At 45.6% G+C, this 27,650-nt stretch overlaps 2 protein-coding genes across 3 annotated transcripts; one reads left to right on the forward strand and one right to left on the reverse strand.

The window, feature by feature from the left end:
• Positions 1-505: 505 nt before the first annotated feature.
• IL17RA (interleukin 17 receptor A) lies at positions 506-20,150 on the forward strand. 2 transcript variants are annotated; one of them, XM_042837882.1, is made up of 13 exons: positions 506-634; positions 6,781-6,805; positions 8,205-8,351; positions 9,711-9,835; positions 10,755-10,881; positions 13,056-13,103; positions 13,187-13,344; positions 14,599-14,676; positions 15,103-15,178; positions 15,265-15,279; positions 16,103-16,204; positions 17,215-17,256; positions 17,867-20,150. In XM_042837882.1, exons 1-13 carry the CDS (start codon positions 506-508, stop codon positions 19,360-19,362), a joined length of 2,568 nt encoding a protein of 855 aa, XP_042693816.1. In that variant the 3' UTR covers positions 19,363-20,150. The 2 variants fall into 2 exon arrangements, with proteins under 2 accessions (XP_042693816.1, XP_042693817.1); XM_042837883.1 differs by lacking the exon at positions 506-634 and adding an exon at positions 4,192-5,985 and having other exon boundaries at positions 17,864-20,150.
• Positions 20,151-26,933: 6,783 nt separating this feature from the next.
• TMEM121B (transmembrane protein 121B) lies at positions 26,934-27,650 on the reverse strand (the record flags this gene model as incomplete). Its single annotated transcript, XM_042838084.1, has 1 exon — positions 26,934-27,650. A coding segment is annotated over one exon (717 nt), but the record flags the coding sequence as incomplete, so codon positions are not given.

Genomic DNA, 27,650 nt, shown 5'->3' on the forward strand with positions numbered 1-27,650 from the left:
CTGCTGCCGGCTCACAGCGCCTGGGCTTTGTGTAAGAGCCACGTGGAGACTTGGTGGTGAAAGCCACTTGTGGGTGTACCGCAGAGCAAAGAAAGGTGTGAAACTGGGTGAAACCCGTGAGACCGCCGGCAGCAAGCATTGCACAGCTTCCTTTGAGCCGACTGCACGCAGAACTGCCCAGAACACTTGAGTATACAACCCTGTGTCGGAATGCTGCCTATAACTACGACACTTTTATCGGCGCACGCTTTGCTCACGACGTTCTCCTGAAGCTGGAGGACGGCACCCCACAGGCAACCCCCGCAGCCCCGTCCCGCAGGCCTCAGCGCAGCGAGCAACCCTCCGCCCCGCCCTCCCCTGGGCCGCACCCCCAGCGAGCAGCGCTGAGTCCCGGCCGCACCCAGCGTCCCGCCCCGCCGCGCAGCCCCTCCTCAGGTGCGGGTCGGCCCCGCCCGGCGCTCAGGTCGGAGCCCGGAAGCCCCGAGGTCGTGGCGGCGGCAGGGCTATGGCGGGCGCGGGCCGGCCGGGCTTGTCTCCTCCGCTGCTGTTCCTTCTCGTCCTTCCCGTGCTGCCAGCGGCCGCCGCGTTGCGCTTGCTGCTCGGCGCCGCGCCGCCCTTCACGTGCTCGCAGCCGGTAAGCGCCGGGGAGGGATCGTGGGGAGCTCCGGGTCATCTCGGGCCCGGGGAGCGTGGGGCTGTCGGGGCCCTCTCCGAGAGGCAGAGTGCTGCCGCTCCGAGCCCGGGGCCGGGCCTCTCCTGTGCCGGGCACTGCGGCCTCCCGCTCCCGGCCTGCTGGGAGGGACGGGGACGCAGCGCTGGGGAAGCGGCTGCTCGGGTGTAGCTGTATTCCTTTGCTGCGGGGTGGTGCGGCTATGAATGGGTCTGTGAGCGGTTTGCTTCTTGTAGTGCAGTCCGTCTTCTGCTTCCTGGAAGGGCTGTGTGCTCCCAGCTCTCGTGAGAAAGGAATTTCCCTCTGTGTGTGACATCAGGGTACGTGTGGTCAGCGGCGTGGAGAGAGACAAGTCCCATCTGCTCAGTGGCAGGCTGTTTCAGAGCCTTGTGCACGCATCACTGAGTGAAGCCTGCAGCACAGTATCCATCATGTCGTGTAGAAATATTTTCCTGTCCCGCCCGCGTCAGACCGACGTGCTGAGTGCTGGGCTGACAGACATGTCCTGTACTCCTGGTGCCATCTGCCTGGCCTCCCAGGAAGCCAGGGCCCCTCCTAAAATGTGACACTCTTCATCTGTAACCTTCTCCTATATTCATTTTCTGTCTTTTGTCTACTCAGTCCTTTCCTGAAGTTTGGTCACACTCTTGTTCCCATGTTACCTGACCTCTCCTCTGCTGCTTTATGCTCCTGTGTGAAAATAGCCCCTTAAAAGCAGTTTCCACATTTTTACTTTGGGCTGGATGTTGTGAAATTACAAAGTGAAAGCTCTTGGAAAAGGCAAAGAGCACATTACAAAACTGCGTGGGCATCCCAAACACCATTAGTCACACAGAGCTTGAAAGCAGCGCAGTGTGGAGTTTCTGCAGTCCTTGATGTTTGAACTGACCATCTCCCTGGCTCTCAGTTTCTTTCTTTTAAAGGGAAGACAGACCACTGAGCGCAGTGAGGGACTCCCCAGCGCAGCTCCAGCTTTCAGAGAGGAGCTGGCTTAAAAAACAAACCTGAGAGCAGCTCTGCTGAAGGGAACAGTACTGCTGCTGACACACACATGCAGAAGTGCGACTGACTGAGGCTGCGGCAGTTGGTAGCCGTTTCCCTTTTCTGTCGGTTGCAGGGAGCCCCTCCTGTGGTGTCAGAGTTGGGCTGGGTGCTGAGACCACATCCTCCTGCTCACCCGCTGCTGCCAGGCGTTGAGGAAGGGCAGAGTGAGCAGCAGCGGATTTCCAGCAAGAGGCAGAGGAGTGAAAGTGTCACAGTATCACAGTATCAGTATCACAGACACCTTTAATTGTAACAGAAGTAAAATAAATGCTCAGTAGCATGAGCCCCGCGTATTAAAGTGTCAACAAATGCACTTAATGTTCCTTGTTCGCCACTGCTCCATCCGGCCAGTCTGGCTGTAGACTAAGCAGCAGGGCTGCAAGCAGCTCCTTCCAGTAACTGTTACTGGAACGTGTCATCTCCAGGGAGGTGGTGCTGGCTTTCCTCCCCAGGCACAAACACATTCCATCTGGCTGTTCTTCTTGAGTGCCCGTCGTGAGGCACTGTACCTGGTGTCAGCGGGATGTGAGGTTTGTGATAGGTGTTGCCTAGTTGGGTCATGGGAGTTACTGTTGTTGGTTCAATGATATTCACTAAGTCTCCAGAGAAGAGTGATGGTGATGCATGTGAGGAAGCCTTTACTTGTGCCTCTTTTACAAGCATGTTCACTTTGCTTTTGCTATTGACCTTCTATTGCTTTCTGCAAGAGTTTGCTGTGTAGGATGGAACCACTGACCTTGTTCACAATTAGAGCTGCTAAGATAGTTCTGGATTACATAGCCTAAAAAGGATCAGTGATCAAAGCTACCAAAACATGATATAAGAATACACTCAAAGTAATTTTAACAAAGTAACTTCAGCTTTTGAAGTTGGATTCTATTTTGCTTAGGATTTGTAGAAGAGAACATTTTTCTCTATAGCTTCTAAATTAAAACGCATACAATTTGTAGAAAATAGTTTTCCATAAGCCTTAAATGAAGTTTTGCTTTTATGTGTTCACGTCCTATTGATCTCTGCTGCTTTGAACGGACAAATCAGGAAAGGGAAACTGTAGAAGACTTTGTATCAGAGAGGCAGCATGGCCTGGAGGTGAGAGGCAGATCTGGAGAGCTGGAGCTCTTTCCACTCAGCAGTTGCTCTTCAAGATAAAATTGGCTGCCTGCCCAGCTTACTTCAGTTTCTTGCTAGTTACCACAGCATCCTGCCGGGAAATCTTGGCCTCCAATTATTTCAGTTGAATTGTTATGACGTGCTGCTGTTATGCAGTTTCTCATATGTTTCAGATTCATGTGATTCTCCTTGGCATATGGTTTGTTCTTCTCTGATGTCAAAAGGAAGAAAAAGGCTTGAAAAAGTAAAAGAAACAGTTGTTTGGCTTTCTGTCAAATATGGCAAGTAAAACAGGAGGAGTTGGCCGTGCCTGTGCTCCTCTGCCAGAAGGTTCCAGGCAGCACGTGTCCCTGTAGCTTCGCTTCTTCGTCTTGAGACACAATAGGAAGTATGGGAGAACATCTCAGTTAAAGCCTCTTCTGTACCAGCACACACACAGCACCCTGCCTGGCTGCAGGCTCCGTCTCCAGATTTGTGCAGAGCTCTGCATTTGTTCTGCCATCTCCTCCCATTTGCTTGCTTGTCTATCCTGTGCAGCCTGACATGTATAGGCTCTGTCAACGCTTCTAGTTGTGTGTGGGCGAGCAGAAGCAACCATCACTGTAATTGTATTTCTGTTGTATGATCTGAACTTGTGTTTGCTCATGGAGGGAAACTAGGTTAATTGTTTCTGCTGACTGCAGCTTTGCTAATGCAGTCTGAATGAGCAACTGCATCAGATAAGGCTGAAAATCAGCAGTATTCCCCTCCAGTGCTGAAGAGGTAGCTCATGCAATTCTAGAGGTAATTAACTTGTTTTACTGCAAAACTGACTTATTTTTGTCTTTAATTGCCTCCTGGTTTTTAGCTGTCATTCTCCGGAGTTACGTTCTTTTGGTGTAAAGTTGAGTCAGCATTGTGGCTTCATCTCCTGTTGGTTTCCAGTGGCCAACAGTAAGGATATGCTGACTGGATTGATTCTTCTTCTGGGTGTTCGGGGCTGTTGGGTCATCCCTGTACTGCCTTGGGGCTGGGAAAGGAGTGGGCCAGTGCAGGCTGCCCTCTGGATAGAGGGTCCTTCCCTTCTGGTGGCAACCTTATTAAATTCTTAACTACTAACAACATAGTAAACCATCGTGGTTGGTGCGTATGGGGTGGGAAAACACTCTGATAGCTTCTTGAACAGGACAAGGGAGAGCAGTTTCAAACTACAAGATGGGAGATTTAAACTGGATATAAGATTATATATATATATTTTTTAATGATAAGGGCAGTGAGGCTCTGGAATGGCTTGCGCAGAGAGGTGGTGGATGCCCCATCTTTGGAGACACGCAAGGTCAGGCTGGACAGGGCTCTGAGCAACCTGATCTACCTTGGGTGTCCCTGTTCATTGCAGGGGGATTGGACTAGACGGCCTTTAAAGGTCCCTTCCAATCAGACAATATGAAAAATCATTAGGTGGGTCTAGGGCATGGTGACACCTTGTTGTTTGTCTCAGTAGAAAATCAGTGCTGAAAGTTTAAGCCATCTTAATTGTCAGACTTCAGTTCTGAATTATCGTTAACTGACTGAGTGTTCCGTGTTCAGCTGTTCTTTTTCAGAGAACACCAGAAAGGGAGGAGTCTCATCCTGGAAATGCTTCACTCAGGGCAGTATAACTGGAGGAAGAGAGTCCACTGATCTGTTGCGCTGGTTCAATGTTCACACTGATAATGAAACAAAACAAATTGCAACTGTTGCTTGGTTAATTGTCTTATCTGCTGATAAACAGAAGCACCAACATGCAGATAAAAGCAGATGGTGGTGCTCTTCAAGCAAATAATGCATTATAATTTATATAAGGACTGTATCATGGGGCAGTTTACAGTAAGTACTGATAACTGAAACAACAGGAGGACAAAATGACTAATAATTGATAGCTTTTAACAAAAGTAATTAGGTTACAAACCAAACCCGTGGATTGTATCCCGTTATTTTTGTTGCTCTGCTCAGCCCACCCCTCTGCTCACTTGCTCCTCTTAGCCACCTGGGGAGAGCCAGAGGGTCACAGAAAGGAGACTTGTGGGTCAAGCACACAGTTGTAAGGAGCTGCATATAGAGGAGCGAGGAGGTGCCTCAGTGCTGCACGAGCACTGCTTGGCTGTGGTAACTGGCTCTACTGCCATCACAGATTCCAAATGCAGCTGCTGTAAGAAGGATTGACTCCATCCCAGCCAAAACCAGTGCATCTGTTTATACAAATGGTACTGTCACTTTGAATAATTTACTTAATATACATCTTTCTGTGAAGGTAGCATGGATAATTTTGTCACGGTTCACCAGCATTTGCTTGCTTGCACTCAACGTTGTTTCCATTGCCAAATGTTTCCATTGCAGATGTTACATGAGAGTCTTCCAGTAGCTGAAAAAAGAAGCCAAAAACTATAGCTGATTTCAGAGATACAAAGTTGTGATAACATTTCTATTAAATATACACACCATTTTTAAGTACAAAAAGATATAAACAGTGGAGGATTTATCTGCAGTAGTTAAGTGTGGTGTAGCTGTAGGAGTAGTAGTTCAGACTAAGTTGCTATCTGATATTCAGATTATCAGGGTATTTCCTCCAGTTGTGGCTGTTCTGACCTTTATAGTCAAGTTCCTCCTGCCCATTTTTCGCGTTGACATTAAACATATTGATTTATTTTGCTCCCAGTTACAGTACAGATCTGTTGCCCAAAGCAGGGCACTGCTGTGTGCCTCTTGGTGCCACCTGTCCCAAGGCCCCATCTTGCAATGAGAAAAACCCCAGCCTGGGGCTGGGGTTGTCCCAGTGAGCTCTGAACCACTAGTCCAGAGCTGAAACAGTGCAGGAGAAGGTAAGGGTTCTGCCTGCATAGATTTATATTTAAATATGCAAGGTGGCCGATTGGGCAGATTTCTTCCTTGTGATTGAAATGAAATGATGGTTTTCTGAGCAGTAATGAAGTTGATCAGTACTACGTAACATAAATATTGCACTGAACCTTTCTCAGTGTATCTGTATTAGTGTATTGAAATAGTCTTCAAGCACTTGAGACAAGTGTTTTTATACTGCCACTATTTATTGCAGTGTGGATGTGTTACTTGTGACGGAAGCTTGAAGATTTACACCTTGGTATTGTTTCCACTTGCATAAAAGCCTGGAAGAGATGTTCAGTTTGGTTGGTTGGTGGTGGTGGTTTTGTTGGTTTGTTGTTTGTTTTTTAAGCACAAGGACCTTAATGCTGAATCTGCTTGCTTTTTGCTCAAGGTTTGAAAGAGCATAGTTGTGCTTGCTGAAATATGACCACTGATGACATGTGTGCTTTTCCTTAGCTAGCAGAGCTGTGTTCCCATTTGAAATAACCAAGTGGTTAGTGTCAGTGTGGTCAGTGTGGCTGGTGTGATGTCTGACTGTACCTGCAAGCCAAGCCCCAAGCACACCTTGTATTGGCCATAACAAGCTGCACAGAGCTCAGAAGCAACACTGCCTTGTCTCATGTCATGACCACAGTGCATTGACAGCATCCCCCTTCCTTTGAGGCAAAGGAAGAGAGTGGGAGGAAAGCTTGCCTTCATCTTGATCTGTGTAGTCGGCAAAAACTTTTCTTATCACTAGGATCACATTACCAAGCTACTTCTCATGCTTTTTTCCTACTGATGGTGGGATCTGCCAGCATAAGCAAAACACATGTGGGGAAAAAAAAACATGTGGAGAAACCAAGCAGAGCCCCCATCATCTCCACATGAATGTGCAAGGCACGCGTCGGGTCATTGGGCAGTGGCTAAACCCAAACCCGAGCTTTGCTTTTCTGCAGAACAACTTTATGTGGATATGTGATGGCTGATTCTGCCAGCTTGTATGCCTTGCTATTCACTAAATTGCTTTCCTCCCGCTACCACAGAGAAGCAAACTATTTTCAATTCAGTTTCTATTTAATGAGTAATATGCTTTTTCTTTTTCCTTCCCCCAACAGGACTTAAAGTGCCTCGTAGGAAATAGTAAGTCATGTTTTTCTTCATTGCCACATTCTCATCAGATCAACCCTTTGTTTTTTTTAACTGGCTTCATACAGAAAGTCCTTCCTGCTGGAGTCAAAGAGATGTGAAGCAAAGTATTGCTTGGGGAGTCTTCAGTTTGATCCATGATCAATTCCAGCTAAAAGACAAATGGAAAATTGTCTCTTTCCCAGGGGAGAGTTGGAGTGTGGGAAAAAGCACGCAACCCAACTTGTTTAGTTTATTTTTAAATCCAAGAGAGCCCATTTTTAAAGAAATGGAATTTGAGGACAAGTTTTTCAGTACATGTTCATTTCAAACTACTACTTGTGTGATAGTGCCCAATGGAAAACTATTGAGCTAAATTTTTTTTTTAAAGGGAGCATGAAGATTTACAGCTGAGTGTAAGGAGTGTATATTACTGGGTATGAACTGGAAAAGGAAACTGAAGTTATTGTAGGTCACAGACTCTAAACATTTTTTGCCAAGAAAAGGGGCTGGGTGGGATGGGATTGGATCATATTTCCCATTGGCAGCTGGGCATTGCTGTGTTTCCAGGCTGTACTGTAAAGCCAAACTGCAGCTCCACCATTAGAATTCTCCCTTGATTGAATTTGGTTTAAATTCTGGCTCTTGCCACCATCACAGATCTATTTAAAACATTTGAGCAGTAACAACTTCCCTCTTGGAGCTCTTCCTTGACTTGACAGCCTGGTTCTTCCTGTGTTGGTGCTTTACTCATACTCAGCAAAGCTATTTTTAACGTGCCCAGATGATCCACTTTTGTCCAACATTTCACTTATCGTATCCATCTAATGCCTGTCATACTTGATAACACTTTCTGATGGGATTACAGGCCCTGTTTTCCCTAACATTCTATTGACTGACATAAATTATTTTTCTGTCCAGAGGGCTCATTCCTTTAGGAAAGGCAGTGCAAGACCAGTCACTGGACGCTGAAGTCAGATGTGTATTCAAATGAGAAATAAGGCAGTTGTTCCAAAAGTTAATTACACTGTTTAAAGAACTGCTTGAGTACCTGACGTTATCACTGGAAAGCTTGAAATGAGTGCTGATGTTCTAGCACAGTTCTGTTTCAGCAGCAAGATAAGAGCTTGCTGTGGGAGGTACTGAGTAAAGCTACCTGACCCAACGAGGCTAGCTGTGATCATCTATTAATGGATTCCAAGGAAAAGAGGAAATACAAGTTACCAGAATGCCTGAGTTGAGAATATTACAGGCAATTTATAAATTATTGACGTGCTGAAAGCTGCCTTTTTGAACGGTGAAGCAATCTATTACTCAGATTTGCCCTCTGAGTAACCCTCACCCAGGCAGCAACTGCAGTTAAGCAGACTTTAATCCATCCTCCTCTGGATAATGGCTTTTATTTGCTGGGCAGGTACCTGCATAGAGAGGAGCTGGCTGCAGAATCAGACGTGGACACCCTCTGCTCCCAGTAGCCTTGATGTGTTCTCTGATGTTTTCCGTCAGACAGATGGAGAGCTGCTCCCAGTGCTTCGGATAGAGTGGAAGGTGGCCACCGATGGTAAGCAGAACAGAGGAATGAGGTGTGGTCTAGGAAGGATAGGGAGGAGAATCATGACTTGAAGACTTTTACTGATTGAGCTGTGGAAGGACAGCTTGAAATCTGGGCTTTTGCTGCTTTGCTTTGCATTTGCTTGAGGGGTAGGTTTGTTTTTTCTTGAGGAATGAATCAGGATTTGGCGTATGCTGGGGATTCAGAAGTTTAAAACACTCCCATTAGCATGGATAATGGCACTTAAAATGGGAAAAGCAGATGAAACCTAACCCAAGAGTGACACGTACCATTACCACCATAGCAAGGAGGAAGAAGAAGACTTGTGCTACGAGCTTTGCAATAGTACTGACTGCTGCAGTCTTATGCAGGAGAATTACATCTGCAAACTGAACAAATGAGAGTCAATTTGAGAGCATGCAAATATTCATGTGCTGTTAACCCAGTGCAAATACCTCTTATTTAGGGTAATCTAGTTGTTGTAACTTAAATTTCCCATATGCACATCTGTCTTGGTAAAGAAATAATTGACTTATTAGAGTCTTAACGAGTACCAGTTAGTCAGGTTTTCTTACTGTCCAAATATCTAATGGATTTTTTGTTTATATATGATGTTCTGCTTATGTGCTCTCATTCCTATTTTTGCAGTTATTCAAGATAGGAAACAAACATGCTTAATTCTGCTTTTGCAGGATCTGTGTCTGAGGGTAGTATAGAGCTGTTACCTCAGCATAGCTAAGAAGCAGGTGTGCCTCAGGTAACCCAAAATCACAGAATCACCAAGGTTGGAAAAGACCTTCAAGATCATCCAGTCCTACCATCCACTTACCACCAGTAGTACTCACTAAAGCACGTCCCTCAACACAAAATCCAAACGTTCCTTGAACACCTCCAGGGTCAGTGACTCCACCATCTCCCTGTGCAGCCCATTCCAGTGCTTGAACCCAATCACTTGGTGCAGCCATTGTTATGAACTTGCTCACTGGGATTGTTTATATCAAATAAAGCAAGATTTGCTTTGGTACCAAAACCACATAAAGCAGTATTGAAAGGCAGAGTTAAATACATCACCAAACAAGCCGAGAATTTCCAGGGTGCCTAGAGGATGCAATTGCCTGCTGCTCTGCCCCTTCATCAGCATGGATGGAGCTCTTGCTCTGCAGGACAACCTGTAAGCTAGTAATGGTGTTAGTCAGCCCTGCACACTTGGTTTTTAATAGCCAGTTACCTCTGTGCTGAGATCTCCAGCAGCTCAAAGGAATAAGGCTGCAACAAGTCCAGGCATAGTGATAATCTCTGTGGGGTTGCAGCCTTTGCACGTGCAGCTGACAGGAAAGGGAAAACACGTCTCTGTCTGTGTGCCTGCAGCTAGCATCCGCTATCTCCGAGGGGCAGAGCTGGCTGTGATGCAAGTGAGCAGCAATCAACAGATCTGTGCCCAGTTTGAATTTCAGAACAACTTGCCTCTTCAGGTCCGCCCAGATGGAGGCCGGGTGAGTGCTAAGGGCCCTGAACTACCATGGGTTTGGTTCCGCTTTTCTTATCTTGTAGCAAGGCTACCTTTTTTTTTTTTTTTTTCCTCTTTATGTACAGACTGGTTAGTCAGAAGAGTTGGCATAACAATCAAGATATTGGGTCTGAGGTCTGGTGTCATACCCATTTTGTTCTACACTTGCATGTATCCATCTACAAGCTGCTCTACTTAGTTTCCCTTTCGCTTTTACTGTTCTCTCAGTTTAAATAGTCGCTCTCAGTCCCTACCACATGTCACTGTTTTGGATGTTGCTTAAAGCAAACAGTTGTGGGAGTTTTTGCATTCTGTTTGGCCATTGTGACTCAGCCTCCTTTCAAACTCAGCCTTTCTTTTTAAGTCAAGTTCTCTCTTGTACTCTCTTGATGGAGAGGAAAGCACCAACCTGGTCCTTCCAACTTGTGCTTGATTTAGGGAGCTCATCAGAAAATCACTGAGCACCCCACATCTCCTTACTGGAGAGGAGGATTTTGGAGTTTGTTCCCTATCACCCAGAACTGGGCCAAAGTTCATTTACCAACTGAAGCCATTCCCTCTTCCAGAAGTTGAATAACTTTACTGATACGTGGAAAACAGCATAAACTTAGTATGTGTGTATATATATGTAAAATGGCCAAGTACAGAACTCCACACAATTGTTTCACAGATGTGAGATCATTGTATCAGCTCAGAGATTCCTAAGAAATACTTTTTCCCTTCGTTCCAAATGTAAGAATTTGAGATAGACCAGAGGAGTGATACATTTAATGATTTAATGCGTTTGAGTTGTTTTCTACAGTCAAGCTTTAGAAAAAAGTTCATACGAGACAACAGAATGGGGCAGGACCTGTTAATTTCAGTTTCTTGACAGCAGTCTCATTTTGAGTGTGTTTTGTTTTCAGTGGAATTTCACTTTTAACCGCTTTGAGGTGGAACCTGGCCAGACTTACCAAGTGACTGTCTACCACTTACCCAAACTGAGTGTAAAGGGAGACTACAATTGCAAGTCCGTGTCTCTCACAATGCCTGGTAAGAGATGCCCTGTTTTCCTTAGGCTTTGAGCTTAGAGCTCTGTTTTCTAGCTAATGGACCTGTTTTATTGTTTTTCTTGGGTGTTTCTTTTTCCCACAAAGTAGGCCCATGAACTGTGAGCAAGTTTGGTAATAAAGTAATAATAATATTTTTCAGCACCAGTGCAGCTGTGTTATACAGAGAAAGGGGGAATCACCGTGTGATACCGGCCTCCCTTAGGGGGGGGGGGAGGAGTCAGTGAGAAGAGACCTGCCCAGGGTCACTGGTCTTCATGAGAGCTGGTGATGCAATGGGAGTGGAGCCTGGAGCAGCAGTGTAACACTCCCGCACGTACAAAGGCAGCTCCTAGGGGGAGGATGAGTGACTGGGAGTGTGCTGGCTGGGATGGGCAAACGGGGAGGGCATGGCACAGCAGTCTGAGCATGCACAGGGCAGACTGCTTTCTTCTTATCTGGGAGCACTACGATGCAGCGCTCTGTTGAAACAAACAAAGTGACCAACTGTCACAACAGTCAGGCTGAGGCAGAAACCCATACAGAGGGGCCACAACTTTTCTGGGCTGACACGTGCATCCAGATGAAGCACCTGAGAGACAGAGCTGCCTAGACCTTCAGTTGCATGGAACTTCAAGACTCGAGTTCCCCAAGGGCCTGAAAAAGAGAAGGGTTTCATGGGTGCAAACCTGCCCAGCTGGATGAACTTTTTGAGCAGGTGGCTAGCTTGCGAGAGGAAATCACCAGGCTGATATGTATCAACTGGAGAGAGAGAGGTTGATGCTATCATGCAGTGACATGGGCAGACCAACAGCACTGTCTTAAGTACCAGAAACGGGAAAAAGATAAGCAGGCTTCTAACCTTGTGGAGAGAGATGGTAGAAACATGCAGGATGAGGGAGACTAGACCCTACCTAGTTGCTGTTTAGAGCAGGAGGAGGAGCCTTCCTCTGAAATTCCCCTAATTAACAGATAAACAGATACAAACCTTTTAGAATAGAAGAAGAAGATGTGGATAGTCAATCCACAGTCTAACAAATTTTAGGTACCTGAACTTTGATTTCAAAGGTATAGTTAGATAAGATTTACCAAGAAATTTGATAGAGCTGACTGCTTGATGCTTTCTTCTATATAGGAATGTTTTCCTATGACTAAGAAGAATTTGTTTCCCTGAAGATGGGGAGCATCTTCAATGCTCTGGCTGTATTAGCTACTTTATAAATACATTCTATATGTGGTTTAAAAACTGGTTCATAATTTCTTTCTTGCTTATAGTTGGCAGTATGACTTTGCAGTTAGAAGACATGATGTAGATGGTGTGGCAGTCAGTGTGTGCTGAAAAAAGTGAGAGGGCATTCAGTTTTCAGCCATCCTATCCTTATTGTATGTGGTCATACTGAGCTCTTCTGGTTTTATCCTCCTTCTGTTCCTCAGAAACCTAATGCATTGTGTCAAGGTCAGCAACTGCAGGGAGCTTTGCTGATTAGACCATACTTTGAATTACAGGGGCCTAAACTTGAAAGATGGAAACTTAAGATCCATAATTTTTTCTTTCAGCTGTTTAAGCAAGCAGTTGTAGAGTTCTTTTGATTTGTATTCATGCCTTGGAAGAGGGTTATACTTTAGGCTGAGAACTGTAAATTCCACATTGCTAAATGTTGAATGCATAACTCTGTATTAGTATTTGAAAAAGGTCCCAAAGAGGCCCTGGCCAGTCTGCTAAATTAAGCTCATAGAATTATAAAGAAGAAGAGAATTTGGGTTTCAAAGAAGACACCAACCTACTAATGACAGAATGTGACAGAATACTTTTGAAGGAAGTTATGGCAGTGGTGCTTTCAGTGCAGAGATCAGTATGAAGCTTTAATTCTACTATGACCCCGACTCTACCAAAGCCCTCTCTCAGAAGGAGCTGTCAAGTATTATTGTCATTATAAATACTACATGTTTTTTAGTCTTTTCTTTGTTAGTATCTCTACAATGAAAAACCTAGCATCAGTGGAAGGACTAGTTTATGCATTGCAAACTGATACTTCTCCTGTTGAAATTTGCTGCTACTTTGGAGCAAAGATCTACTTATCAAGGTGTGTCTCTGGCTTCTGCTAAGAAAAAGGGTATTTCTCCTAAACAGCAGTACAGTGTTTCTGACTAGTCACTGATGGTGTGTTTGTCTTGCAGATTGCAAGGACTCTCTGATGAAAAGAACCACCCCATGTGTAAAGACAGGTAGGAATTTGTCAGAGGCATGGATGTCCTGTTGAAATGCTTTTGACATTTGAGAAACTTGAGAATACTTCCACTATTTCCAGGCAGCCTGTGGGAGCCCAAGATCCAAGCTAAAAGTCTAGATGATATAACTCTGCTTGTGAGCTTTAACCCATGGAAGGAGCCAACCCGATACCAAATTCATGTGACCAGTTTCCTGAATGAGAGGAAGTGTAAAATGATCACACGTGATGTCACAGAGGTAATTACCTTTCTAAAAGATATCAATTATATCTTCTGTGGAAATTTAGACAAACGTTTCTTTAACAGTTGTTAAAGGAGTTGGAGATGTAACGCATGCACTTGCACAGCAATTTCCAAGTTCTTTTCAGATTATTATCTTGCCTTTGAAAAAGAGAAATTTCTATCAGGAACTTGATGGTTAGAAGACCAAAAAGATGTTCTGAGAGATTTGTTTTTTAATGTGTGAGGCAGAGTGTAAGCACCTGCAGTGGAAATGGAATTTTGACCTACGACTCTTCAGCCTTTATTACCTTTGTCAAGCTAGCACCTGGGAGGTAGGACTAAATAAGTTAACCAAAACCAAGGTACAAAGCTATGATAAATCGTTGAAGTAGTTCATTAAAAGTGATGGTATGGGGAGAGTTGGTGGTTTGGTTGTTTTTTGTTTTGCTGGGTTTTTTTGTGTTTTAAGAACAAGACACTCATTTGTAACAGGTGTTTCAATTAAACTGTCAATCAGTTCCTCCAGTTCTTGTGACCTGTGTGCTTGAGAAGCACAAAGCAGATGCAAAATGCCTTTTGGCGTAAAAACCCTCCCCTTTCAGGCATCTGATGGAAGAGAGGTACTGAATATTTGTTACTAGTCCCCACCCTTCCTGAGGGCAGGGCAGGTAAACTGGCATTCAGCTTGCTTAATTGTTCCATTTCTTCCATACTTGAAGTTTTTATATTCCATGTACCGATGCGTGTCATGTTATTACAGCAGGTACAGCTGTGTGCACACTTTCCAGACAGAGATTAATAAACTTCAGTTTGGAGTATATCTTTGCTGAGCAGTGGAAAGAACATATTTATGTTATTATTAAATTGATGAATTCTCAACAAAGGACAAACTTCTCTGTTGTGGTGCCAGTGGCAGCAGTGTTGACAGCTTTTTTTAATTAAACACATGAGAAACACACTTTAATTAAACATCTACACATTAAATAACTTAAGATAGTAACATTGTTAACTTAAGCTTACAGTTTCTTAACATATTTAAAGTTATGCAATGTACAGATTTGTTTCCTGTTAACTTGTGCAACCTCAGTGTGCTATCTTAACAGTGTTACTATGTCAGTCACACGTGATGGTGGCCAGACCTTTTTTAACAATAATTGGAAATGTCTGTGTCTTTGTAATGCTTTGTATTCTCTGCTCAGCTTCTTTTCTTTTTTCCTTCTTTCATTCCATTTTCTTCTCCTGTCCATTAACTCATATCTGACTTTTGCAGGGCGAACTGCAACCACAAGCAAATGTCACAATCAAAATGGAGAAGAACTTGAAAGCTTGCTGCAACTACAAAGTACAGGTACAATCTCACTGTTGTCTCTATGTTATTCCTTCCTCAGCAAGGCAATGCGTAGCTTAACAATTCTGTATTTTTCACATGGTGTTTTGTTCTGAGCTATTACCTACATCAGGGAAATAATGATTATGGCAGAAAGACTATTTTATAAAGGTCTTCTTTGTAGACAGTGGTTTTTCCTTAGTGTAGAGTTGCCAAGTCTGAGTTTAAAGTGGGAATGACAGGTGCACAACCACAGAAGCTCCCTGCCTTGTTAATTCATAGTGAGCACTGTAAGAATTCTTGATTAATTTTGTTTTCAGAAGGGAAGTGGGAATTCTGTCCCCCTGTGGTAAAGTAAAGGGAATGTAGGGGCAGAGGGGAAAGTCAAGCTGGAACAGAATTGCTTTTAAGAATAGCTTTTGTTTTCTGAATTTATTTTGCCTGCAGATTCAGCCATTCTTTGCCATCTGTGGTACAGACTGTCTGAGGCACTCTACTTTCATCCCATGTTCACCAGCTCCAAGTGAGAATTTCCATTTCTCTAAATTAGCTTCTCAATATTTTGTATGGATGAGAACTGAATTTTAACATAACTCTTGTCTTTTGCAGGTGTGGGCCCATCAGGTAAGGTCTCCTAATACCCTGAATCATCTCTTACTACTTTTACTGTCATTTCAAATAACAAATGATCCTCCCTGGCCCAATGCTGGGAAATGTCTCGTTGTACCACTGAGATCAAAATGAATTGTATTACAGTTACTTCACAGCTTTAAGAAGGCATAAAACATAGAGAGCATTTTTTTGAGATACTTGCATAAAATTCCTTGAGAAATGCTTTTGACAAGACGAGTCTTAATATAAAATACTTTCTGTCGCTTTGCCTAAAGTGTTTTTTTTTAATTATATAATATTAAGCAGCTTTTGGAGAGAATAGCTTGCATATATTCATTTCTACGGATGTCAAGATAAATCACGTGCATAATGGTTTGACATCCTTTTTTGGCTGCAGTGACACCTGATTTTAAAAAAAGCACCTGTAGTTTGAAAAAAATTCCTCACCCAAAATGTGAAAAAAAAAAAAAAAAAAAAAAAAAAATTTTTTTGAAAGATGTGAAGATGTGCTATGCAGAACAGGCAGGACGTGGGCTGCGTACCTGTCGAAGCTGGGTAAACATTTCTGTGTAGAGAGAAAGATCATTGGTCTGTGTTTTCTATGTGTTGCACATACAGTTCTTTGTAGAACAAGTTTGTGGTGCAAAGCAGCATCACAAAAGCAGGATGTCGTGATGAGTGACTGTGGTGTGGCCTGTTGTAGGAGGGAAGTACTGGATTACCTGTAGTTTTGGGCAGAACTCCCCCTTGGTCCCCGCTGCTCAGCAAACTTCTGTTCCCAAGTGAAACTCTGTATTTGTGTAAGCAATGTCTGCATGCTCTTTTTGTACTACAGATGATATGATGATATGGGTGTACTGGTGTATCACTGGGATCTGTGTGTTACTGGTGGGATCAGTCATAGCAGGTGTCATTTGTATGACCAAAAAACGAGCAGGTAAGACTCATACCAAGTAGAAACAAAAGACTTGGTGCTAAAACTACTTTTCCTATGTCTGTAATTATTCCTCTGGTTTTTTTCTTCCTACTTTGATGTACTGCCACTGAAATAATGTCAACGTAAATACTTTCTTCTGATCTACATCATGGGATTTGTAAGATCTTAATGCTATCCACCTATCTAAATAAAGTCTTCAATGGATTATGCTGTCTGGTACTCCATTTTCATATAGATCTTCAGAGCTCGTGAGGGGAAAAAGAAACTTCATAGTTCAGCCCTTCGATTCCCACAGATTGCTACAGATATCCTTTCCATTTATTTTTTCTCCTATTTTATGCAGGAGTTTTACAGGACAGAAACTTCCCATTTGTCCAGACCATAGTCTTCTGTTCCACCCAGAGTCTCTGCAAATTTCCCTTTCTTACTTTTTTGAGTTTAAGTAATGTTTTTCTTCTTCCACATTCACTGAAAAACACGACACGAAAAATATTTGTTGCACAGACTGGAGAAGTGAGTGATTAAGAGCTAATTCCTGGTCTATTATGCTATTACCATGGAGCAGTTATCGCAGGAGCATGAGTGATGGGAAATATTTTGGAATATTTCTTAATATAAAATTGATCTGTAACATGTATTTAGGGACATTTTAGCTAGCTGGGTAAAATTTTAGGTAAGCCTCTTAAGAAAATGCCATCTCTACAGCATTAAAGAGAGGTAGAAGAATGTTTGGGGGTTCTGTACTCCTCAGATCAGGGGAAGATGAAGAAAATTGGTTTTGTGTGCATCTCTTCTCTCCATGGAGAAATGTAGAGAAGTAGCAAAATTGGTGGATACAAGTCTTCATTCATTTAGTATATTTTGTATTAGACTTTTTCTTCCCTGGGTCATCCTTCTGGTCCCTGTTGCCTTCTACCCCATGCAGTTAAAGATTTTTGAATGTGGCCTTTGGAAGGGGTTGATTTTATTTTTTACTTTCAGTACTGACAGTGACTTTCTCTTTCGTCCAGGACACCGGCGAGGAAAGTGTAGCCACTATGATTTGCAGACTGGTAAGTTGTGCTGCCAAATACATGTAATGTATTTTGGTAGTCTCACAAGTGTTCAGAAAGGGGCTCTCCTGGACTCTGCTCCTCTGTAGGTGCTTCTCAAAACCAAAATGTGGCCTTGGGATCTTCCTGGTTAGTCAAAAGACACTTTGTAATAACAAGTAGCATCAGACAGAGAATATGCAAGTTGGAATGCCATCTTTGGCAGATGGGAGATAACTGTTTTGTAAAGTGAGTGACCCAGCTGAGGCTGTGCTGGCAAAAGAATCTTTGATCATCTAAGCAGTAGCAGCAGGAGATTGTTCTGAGGTGCACTGAACTCCCCAGCAGGGAGCATAGCTGCAGGTGCGAGCCTCTTGAAGCCCATGTGTTTTACTTTTGTGTGATGAAATTTCAGAACTACCCAAAGGTCAATATAAATCACAGTTCCACTGTCAGGACTTTACTATAAAATTTTTACAATAGTGTGTTGTCTCTGTATGCTGCCAAATTAGCTTCAGAACTGCTATTTAGTGTAACCTTTTTTTAATGTTCTCCTATGTTGATTGCTACTGGTTGGCATCGTTACAATGTCAGGGATGTGGTTGGGATTAATATTTCTGTCTTTCAGCAGTACCACCTACCAGCCTTCCTCTACCACCCTTAAAGCCTCGAAAGGTTTGGATCGTGTATTCCGCCGATCACTTGCTCTACGTGGATGTGGTGTTGAAGTTTGCTGAGTTTCTGATGACTGTCTGTGGCACTGCTGTAGCCTTAGATCTGCTAGAAGATCATCAGATCTCAGAGTTTGGGCCATTACCCTGGCTCACTCGACAGAAGAAGGAAATGGAAGAACTATCCTCAAAGATCATAATCTTATGCTCACAAGGCACCCAGGCCAAATGGCAAGCCATGCTTGGGAGCGCACCTGTGTGTCTCAAGCAAGATCAGCAAAAGCCAACTGGAGACCTGTTCACCCCAGCCTTAAATTTGATCCTGCCAGATTTCAAGAAGCCAGCCTGTTTTGGAATGTATATAGTCTGCTATTTTGATGGGATAAGTAGCGAGAAAGATATTCCTGATCTGTTCAATGTCACATCCAGGTACCAACTGATGGACAAGTTTGAGGATATTTATTTTCGGATTCAGGACTTGGAGAAGTTTGAGCCTGGGCGCATCCATCGAATCCAGGAAATCACAGCTGAAAACTACATTGATACCCCTAGTGGTAGGAAGTTGAAAGAGGCAGTTGAGAAGTTCAGAAACTGGCAGACAGAGCACCCGGACTGGTTTGAGGCTGAAAGCATCAACCTGGATAATGATGAAGAGTTGCAGTCCCTAAACAGAGAGAGCCAGGTGGATTCGTTGCTAAGTGAACCAGGTGGAATTGTGAAACAGCAGCTGCACTTACGAGAACCTGACCCTAACTGCTGTTATGTCGTTAATCTCCACATTCGTGAAGGTGAGAACAGAGGTTGTATACTACAGCCTCAGCTTAATCTCTGTGGAGATCCAGCTTCTCAGACTCTGATTGATCCTTTGGATGAGGCTGCTCCAGTTCAGAGAGTAGAGCCAGTCTCTTCCATGGAAGACAAAAATATTTTTGGCCATCATGTGCTGAGTAATGAGGACTGCATGGAAGGAGTTCATCTTCTGGAAACAAGTTTTCCAATGAGGAATGACATCATCCTCCATGATGACTGTGATGTTTCAGCAACAGATGACCAGAGTCCTGCAAACCTCTCAGGTGAACTGAGGCACCATCTGAATGGGCTTATGTACTCTCTTTATCAGCAGAGTGTCATTCCTTCAGATCCATGTTTCTGCCAAGAAGAGGCTGAAAAGCAGCACCAGTTGATCTTCGAAGACCAGTGCAAAGACCAAAGACAGTCAGTGCAGTCAGACCAGGGTTACATCTCTAGGTGTTCTCCTTTGCCTCCTGATGACCCTGTGGAAGAGGAAGAAGAGGATCAGGAGAATCAGGTGGTTTGTCATGAACTCTCTCCAGAGGTCTTGAACAGTCTAAAGAGCCTCCAGCAGCAGCTTTTTTTCCAGGACATTCAATGGAGCTCTGAGTCAGGATATCCAGCAGAGCTGATGAAGATGAGCCCATCTCCAGAGGACTGTTAGGCTCTATCTGGGACCTGCTCCATCTGAAATACACAGATGGAAGGTAGTATCGCATCCAGCACTGAAACTGCATTTCCAATGCCATCCTTCTCCTTGTATTACATGTGACTAATTGGTGGGATCTTCCTGTCTGCTGCAGAGAAGCAGGGTTGCCCAGCAGTTGATGAACATCTCTGCTTCTAATCTCTGTGTAGAGAGAAGCAACAATACTAGCCATCACTGTGACTGAACATGCAGTAGTTCTGCTCCTGGGGGACATGTATCATATTGAGCCCTCACTGCAGAAAAATAACCTTAGCTCATCCACTAGTGCCTTCAGAACTCCCTCCAACTGTAATGATTTTATTGCACTGGACAGAAAACAAGGCCAAGAATCAGATTATAGAATTAGAGTGGCAAACTTTTCATCAAACCAGTTTGATGGGTTTTTTTAATATATATACATTTTTTTTTTTTAATAATGTGTTTAAAGATGTGTGCCTTAAATTTCAGCTAGGTTAGGACTGTCTCTACATAGTCACATAATGGGTTAGGTTGGACCAAATAAGCTGTGGAGGTCTAACACCCAAATAAGGCAACCTACAGCAGATTGCCCAGGCCCATGTTCAGGTTGCTTTTGATTATCCCCAAGCAGTGAGACTTCACAACCTTTCTGGGCAACCCTGTACATTACTAGCTGCACAGTAAAGAAGTGCTTCCTGGTGTTCAGAAGGAAACTCCTGTTTCTATTTGTGCCTATTGCCTCATGACCTGTCACTGGGCACCAATGAAAGGAGCTTGTCTCTGTCCTTTTTTGTACTCTCCCTTTATTTATGCACGTAATGCCTAGAATAGGGCAAGAAAGAATGGCCTCAAGATGTGTCAGGGAGAATCAGATTAAGGATATTAGGGAAAAATTTCTTCTCTGAAGGAGTGGTGAAGGATTGGAACAGGCTGCTCAGGAAAGTAGTGGGGTCACCAACCCTGGAGGTGTTCAAGAAACGTGTAGATGTGGTACTAAGGAATGTGATTTAGTGGGCAGTGTTGGTGGTAGGTGGTGATGATGGTTGGACTAGGTGACCTTTGAGGTCTTTTCCGACCTTAATGATTCTGTCATTCTACATAGGTAAGATGGCCCCCAACCCTCCTGTAGGCTGAACAGACCCAACTCAGCCTTTCATTGTAAGAGAGGTGATGTAGCCCCTTAGCCATCTTTGTGGCCCTTCATTGGACTCTGTCCAGTATGTCCATGTCTCTTCTGCACTGAGGAGCTCAGCAGTGAACACAGTATTCCAGGCATGCCTCCACCAGTGCTGAGTAGAGGAAAAGCTTTATCTGCTCGCAGTGTTTTGCCTAATGCAGCCCAGGATACCTTCAGCCTTCTTTGCAGCAAGGACACGTTGCTGGCTCATGCTCATCTCAGGGTCCTCTAGGATTTCCATGTCCTTTTCCTCAAAGGGCACCTAGCCTGTCCTGATGCTTGCAGTTGTTAATCTTAAGGTGTGGGGATTTGCACTTCATGTTGAACCTGATGAGCTTCCTGTCAGCCTGTTTCTCTGGGCTGCTGAGCTCTCAGAATGGCAACAAAGCCTTCTGGTGTATCAGCTGCTTCTCCCAGACTTGCGTATCTGTGAGCTTGCTAAGGGTATGCTTTACCCCATCATCCAGAATCACAGAATGGCCAGGGTTGGAAGGGACCTCAAAGATCATGAATCTCCAACCCCCCCCGCCACATGCAGGGCCACCAACCTCCCCATTTGATACCAGACCAGGCTGCCCAGGGCCCCATCCAACCTGGCCTTGAACACCTCCAAGGACGGGGCATCCACAGCCTCTCTGGGCAGCCTGTTTCAGCACCTCACCACTCTCTGTAAAGAACTTCCCCCTGACATCCAACATAAATCTTCCCTCCCTCAACTTAAACACATTTCTCCTTATCCTGCTGTTATCAATCCTTTCAAAGAGTTGATTCCCCTCCTGTTTGTAGGCTCCCTTCAGGTACTGAAAGGCTGCAATGAGGTCACCCTGCAGCCTTCTTTTCTCCAGGCTGAACGAGCCCAGCTTCCTCAGCCTGTTTTTGTATGGGAGATGCTCCAGTCCCCTGATCATCTTCGTGGTTCTCCTCTGCACACTCTCCAACAGCTCCCTGTCTTTCTTGTACTGGGGGTTCCAGACCTGGACACAGTTCTCCAGATGGGGCCTCACGAGAGCAGAGTAAATGGGGACAATACCTCCCTGTCCCTGCTGGCCACCCCTCTTCTGATGGAGCCCAGGATACCATTTGCTTTTCGAGCCAGATCCTTAATGAAGATGTTAAACAAGATTGGAGCCAGTATTATCCCCTGGAGTACTCCTAGTTACTGCTTAGTTAGACTAAACCACTGATTGCCACCCTGTAGTCCTAGCCATTCAGCTAGTTCTTTACCTGCTTTTGAAGTGTGTTAAACCGTCTTGTACTTCCTCAGCTTGTCTATAAGGATCTTACGAGGCACAGTATTACTGAAGATAATTACTGAAGTCTTAATGAAGTGCAGGAAGGTGATATCACTGCTCCCCTCTCATCCCAGGTTGATCATTTCATCATATGAACTCATCATAGGTCAAGCATGACTTTTCCTTGGTGAAATCATGCAGACTACTCCTGGTTTTCTTGCCCTTCATGTGCCTGGGAATGGTTTCAGGATGAGTTCCATCAACTCCCAAGGGATCAAGGTGAGGCTGACCAGTCTATAGATGCCTGAGTCTTCCTTTTTGTCATTCTTGAAGATAGGACATTTGCTATCCTCCATTCTTTAGGCTCTTCTCCCAGTTGCCATAGTCATTCAAGGATTATCAAGAGGGGCCTCACAGTCACTTCTGCCAGCTCCCTCAGCACTCACAGGTGAATCCCAGTGGGGGATGGGATGGCCGCGATTGATGAACATCCAAATTGCTGATGTATTCCCTGACATTATCCAGAGCAGAAATGAGTGTGAGATGTTCTTTGTGCGAGTATAGACACAAGCACAGGTATTGCAGGCTAACCATTGTGAAAACACCCTCAATAAGAGGTTATGGAGTTGATCCTGCCAGAGCAGTGATGCTGTCAATTCCAAGATTGAGCTTGATGCACTAGGAAGACTTATTCCATGCAAGTGATCCTCTATTGGCCCATGTAGCACTGACTGAGTAGCGGACTAGCTGGAGCCAGCATTTACTGTAGGTATTGTCACACTTTCTGCAGTCTGGCCAGCTGGTTACAGTTCATGAGATACAAGCACCTCCAAGCCTTTCTGCTTTGTGTTCAGACAAGTTTGTCATCTTCCTGCCCTTCTAAGTTTACTTGTCAAGAGATTTTGAGATCATGTTATTTTGGCTTTTTAAAAGTCTGATATCTCAAAAGATAATCTGCTCATTTGACTTGCAACCAATGTTTTATTATGTATATTTTATACTTTTGTTTATGACTTGTTTTTTTCCTTAAATTAAAAACAGGAATGCTTTTGGATATATTTACTTAAATACTTGTATGTCCTCAATTCTGCCTTAATTGTTAGATAAGGATTTCTTCTGGCAAAATTGAGACAGAACCAGAACCAGATCAGCTGGCAAGCACCAAAACATGCCTGCAAGGGACACCTGGGGACCTTGGCATGTGTGGGAAGAGCATATACCTTCCAAATGGGCGTTACAGAAGTTGAATGCATGTCATTTCTGCACGGGGCCTGGACAGTGAGGCAGAGCTGTCAAGAAACACTGGCTGTCTCTGCAGCAAAATGCTCAGAACACTGGGTACTGCATGCAACCAAACTTGAGATACTATCGCTCTACAGCTCCGTGAAAGGTGGTTGTGGCAAGGTGGGGGTTAGCCTCTTCTCCCAGGTATAGGATGAGAGGTAATGGCCTCAAGTTGCATCAGGGGAGGCTCAGGTTGGATATTAGGAAATATTTCTTCTCAGGAGTGGTGAGGCATTGGAAGAGGATACCGAGGATGGTGATGTGCCTGGAAATGGTCAAGAACCATGTGGATGTGGCACTGAGGGACATAGTATGGTGGACATGGTGGTGATAGGCTGACATTTGGACTGGATGATCTTAGAGGTCTTTTCCAAGCTTTCTTATTGTATGAAAATTGGCACTACCTTAGAGTCCTGTCTGCACAGGACCTAATCCACTGGGAGCTAAGCAAGTAGTAGCTGTGAGCTCAGAGTTTCTCCAGTGGGAACTCATTTCTCAGATTGTATGAATAATTGCCATCTTGCTGATCCCAGCTTTTAAAATTTCTTTTATCTTACAGTAATTAGCATTTAAATGATATGGTTTTTTTTCCCCATGAGCTCTTTTCAAGTGGTATACACTTCTGTGAATCATCTAAGTAGGAAGCTCAGAAGTGTCATCTGGATTTTTTTTTATGTCTTCATTATTCCCTTCTCAAGTAGTCCCCTTGGTGTTGCAGCTTTTAGAATTCACTTTCACTTACAAGAAGTTTGTTTGAGGGGAAAAATCCAGACACTTTTAGCAACCAAACATGAGGAGAGCAAGTAACACTAATGCATCTGTTGGTCCCTGAACGCAAAACTGAAGAGCTCAGCAAGACTCAAAAGAGGACAGAATCAGTCACAAGTTTCTAATTTTATTTTAACAATCTTGCTTTTTAAAAAATACAGCTTCTGATTAATGCCAGGGGGATGCCAAGTGTCCACTGGCCGCAGGCCTCATCTCTCACTTCTTTTTCCCATCCTGGGAATAGTCTTTTTTGTGAGCAGAGCAACAGAATGCTAAATAGCTGAGCTCTGCTACAAGCCTTGTAACAGGACCCCAAGGGGTGTATATTTTCATATGGCACAACTTGATATTGCAAAGTGTTATTGACCTGGACCAGTAATTAATGTTGGGCACAAGATAGTAGGCGTGCAAGGTGTGTTGGGTGAGGTATTGTTTGCTCTTGGACAGCACTACTGTCCCTTTCTTCTGCAGATAGATTTGTTGTGCAGCAGAAGGGTCTAAATGGACGTGAGAGCTCAATTAACAAAGAGAAGGGAGTTTAAAAGGTGGGGCAGGCTTATGAATGAGAGACTGCAGAGCTTTAATTGCTTCTCTGTAAGTAATTGGAAGGTAGCACTGCCCTCCAGTAGATAGTTGCATGGGGGCTTCTGTACAATCAGCTGCTACAGAAGCTTCACACATCCCAAACAGCACATTTTCTAACACCCTATAAGTAATGGGGCTACAAAGAACCACTTTTTCTACAGAGGAATTTGATGCGACAGCATCATCATTTTGTGGTGTCATCTGCCCCAGGTAGTTACTGCATAAGGGGACAAATTTGAAGTGTAATTTCAATGTAGTCAGAGGTTTGAATATGCCATGGCTACTTAAGTTTGCAATACGCCATTTTCTCACTAATGTCTTAGATGGAAAAAGGCACTCAATATTGAAAGAGCAGCTGTGAGGGGGTACTGAATAAGTAAGATGCATTAGTAGTAATTCTGCTGTGATTCTTCCAGTGTCTCAGCTATGCTTATTATGCCTGCGTGTATTAGGGATGCTCTACTCACTGCGGTGCTATTGTGAACCACACCATAGGAACAGCAAAACAGAGCTGGGGATGAATAGCTTTTTCTTTCTTCACTGTATTTTTGGCACATATTACGCTCATTTGACTGAAGCATGGAGTACTCCTAGATGCAATGTCTTCTCATTCTCCCTAAACAGTACTGCAGCTCTTTCTGAGCTTTAACTATTTGTATAATGCTGGAAAAGGCAGGTGCAAGGAAACCAGCCTCTGCATAACCCCAACAGACCTGCGACTGCACCCCTTTGCCCTGGACAGTAGCATCCCCTAGACACAGCTCACATCACATAGGAAAAGTTCACAGTACTTAGTTTTACAATCACGGTCACTCACAGCACCAAGATTGTCCAGACAAGAAGGAATTACTGAAGAGAAGGCCACTGGCCAAAATTCACACAAGTGCCCACCTGAGGTCTCAGGTTAAAAATAAAGCACTGGTGGGAAAGTTAAGCCGAGTCTGTGCTGGCTCTGTTTGGCAGGGGGAGAGCAGCAGGTCTACGCTCTCAGCTCGTAGCAGAGCAACGCTGTCACCCCGTTGTTCCTGAGCCCTGGAGGCTTGTCGGCCACCTGAGGGCACGTGGTTCTGCCGGGGGGGAGCTGGAAGTTGGCACTGCTGTAAACATGTCTGCTGCATGAAGGGGCTGGAGCCCTGGAAGAGGCGGGTGTGGGCAGGACTGGGCCGTGCCTGCGTCCTGCTGCTGGCTCTGCGGAGGAGGCGGTGGGCTCTTTTGCCCGTTGCCGTCAGGACAGCTTGAAAAACGGCTCTGGACAGGAAGCCAATGACAGCAGCCTTGGCCAGGGAGCGAAAAAGAGGCCTGTGGGAGCCTAAGGTCTTCTTCCAAACATGGCCTCTGTGCTCCTGCTTCAGTGCAGCCAGATTGGGGAGTGGCTGGAGCCAGGCTGAAGAGCAGGCCGCAACCCACCCCACGCATGCATGGAGCTTAAAACCAAAGATAAGTGTTTCTATGAGACAATAAGTACAACCAACCGCTCCCCCACCACCCTTAACCACGCACATCTGCAGGGCAGGGTGCTGGAGTGTCCTGCTCTGTGCTCAGCCAGCACAGGCCACAGGCAGCGCCCAGCCCCGCACCGCCATTTGGGAGCTGCCCTGCTGCTCCCTCGAACAGATGTGGGAAAAGGTCAGGAGGGACCTTTCCAGCCCTCCCGCCCTACACAAAAGGAGTCCCTATGCTGCATAAAGGAAAACCAACACTGATCCCACAAACATGCATATTCACAGAGAAATGAGCGCCCCAACAAGCGGGCGCTGCTGTCTGAAGCCAGCAGGAGGCTGCCTAAACCCTGTTCTCACCAGAAGTCAGTGTCTCGGTGGGAGCAATCCCCCCGACTGTGTCCATTTTGGATTCACTTGTTTCTTTAGTGCGTGAAGTCAACGTAAGATGCCAAAGGTTGAAGCACAGAGGTAGACATTTACAGCTCAGAGGAAGTGGCTTCAAGGCTTGAAATGAGCAGATGGCTGGCGTGCTTCTAGGTGTTCCCCAGCTGCTCCTCCCCAGTCTCCCCAGCTCTGCTGGGTTGTGGGGGTGGCTTTGCGGGACCGGTGGAACCCAAGCATGTTTGTTCTTGTTCTGCACGCACCAAGAAGGCACATCTCTGCTGCTCGGGCCCCTCTTGCATCTCATCGCTGGTCAACAGTTGTTCCTGAAGGACTGGGGAGTGTCTGGTCCCTGTTGGTTAGGGGAAGAAAAAAAAACCAAACCTTTATGGTCACAATGCAACACAATGTCTTGGTGGGGAGTTGGAGGGGAAAGGGTGGGGATCCTCCAGGCAGTGTGGAGGGGCAAAAGCACAGAAGAGGATCCATGGTGAGGGGCAGATGTGTTTTCCAGGGGTGAAAGATCGGCCATGGACTCCTGCAGGTAGCAGGCTTCACATCTAGCTTCCGCTGACGGAATTGTCTATAGGACAGGGAGGGCAGCAGGAGTCCGGCAGGGTGTCCATGTCCTTCCCACGCTTGGCCATAGCAGAGGGAACCTGAGCAGAAACACAGAGAGACTGGCGGGGCTCAGCAGGCTCAGCCCTGAGCAGTGACAGCCAGCGCATTGACGTAACCATGGGGGCCCACATCAACGTCGGACAGCCCGTGGCCCAGCGGGGCGGTGGAGGGGGGCCCGGCAGCAGAGCCATACTTGGAGGGCGGCAGGGTGGCGGTGGGGTGCAGGAGGCAGCAGGTCTCCAGAGCCTCCAGGCCACGGCAGGCCAGGAAGAAGAGGTTCTTCAGCATGAAGAGGGAGAGCGGCTGCTGGTAGCGCAGGAGCAGTAGGCAGCGGAGCGCGAGCAGCGGCGCGTCCAGCAGCCCGGCGGGCAGCAGCAGGTGGAGGGCGAGGCGTGCGGCTCCGGGCGGGCGAGCGGCGCTGAGCTCGTAGAGCCACAGCACCGGCGAGGCCAAGCAGAGGAAGTAGACGGCGATGAGGAGGTAGCGCAGCGGGGCGGGCAGCGGCGCGGGGCGGCTGGGCTGCAGCACCAGCTCCAGCAGGGAGAAGCTGTCGAGGAGATCGAGGCAGGTGGCGAGGAAGGCGGCTGCGGCGCGGTGCTGCGGCGGAGGCTGCGGGGGCAGGAGCAGCTGCCCGGAGCCCTCGGCGCCGATGGCCCGCAGCAGGCAGTAGAGCAGCGGGGCGGAGAGCGCCAGGGTGATGCGGAAGCCGGTGGTGCCCAGCGGCAGGCGCAGCTCGATCAGCTCCAGGATGGAGGTGCCCAGGATGAGCGCCGCCTTGGGCGTGAAGGCGATGGA

Source organism: Centrocercus urophasianus, unplaced genomic scaffold (genome assembly GCF_019232065.1).
Source record: "Centrocercus urophasianus isolate 14NV4802_14NV808 unplaced genomic scaffold, USGS_Curo_1.0 seq_73, whole genome shotgun sequence".
NCBI lineage: Eukaryota > Metazoa > Chordata > Aves > Galliformes > Phasianidae > Centrocercus > Centrocercus urophasianus.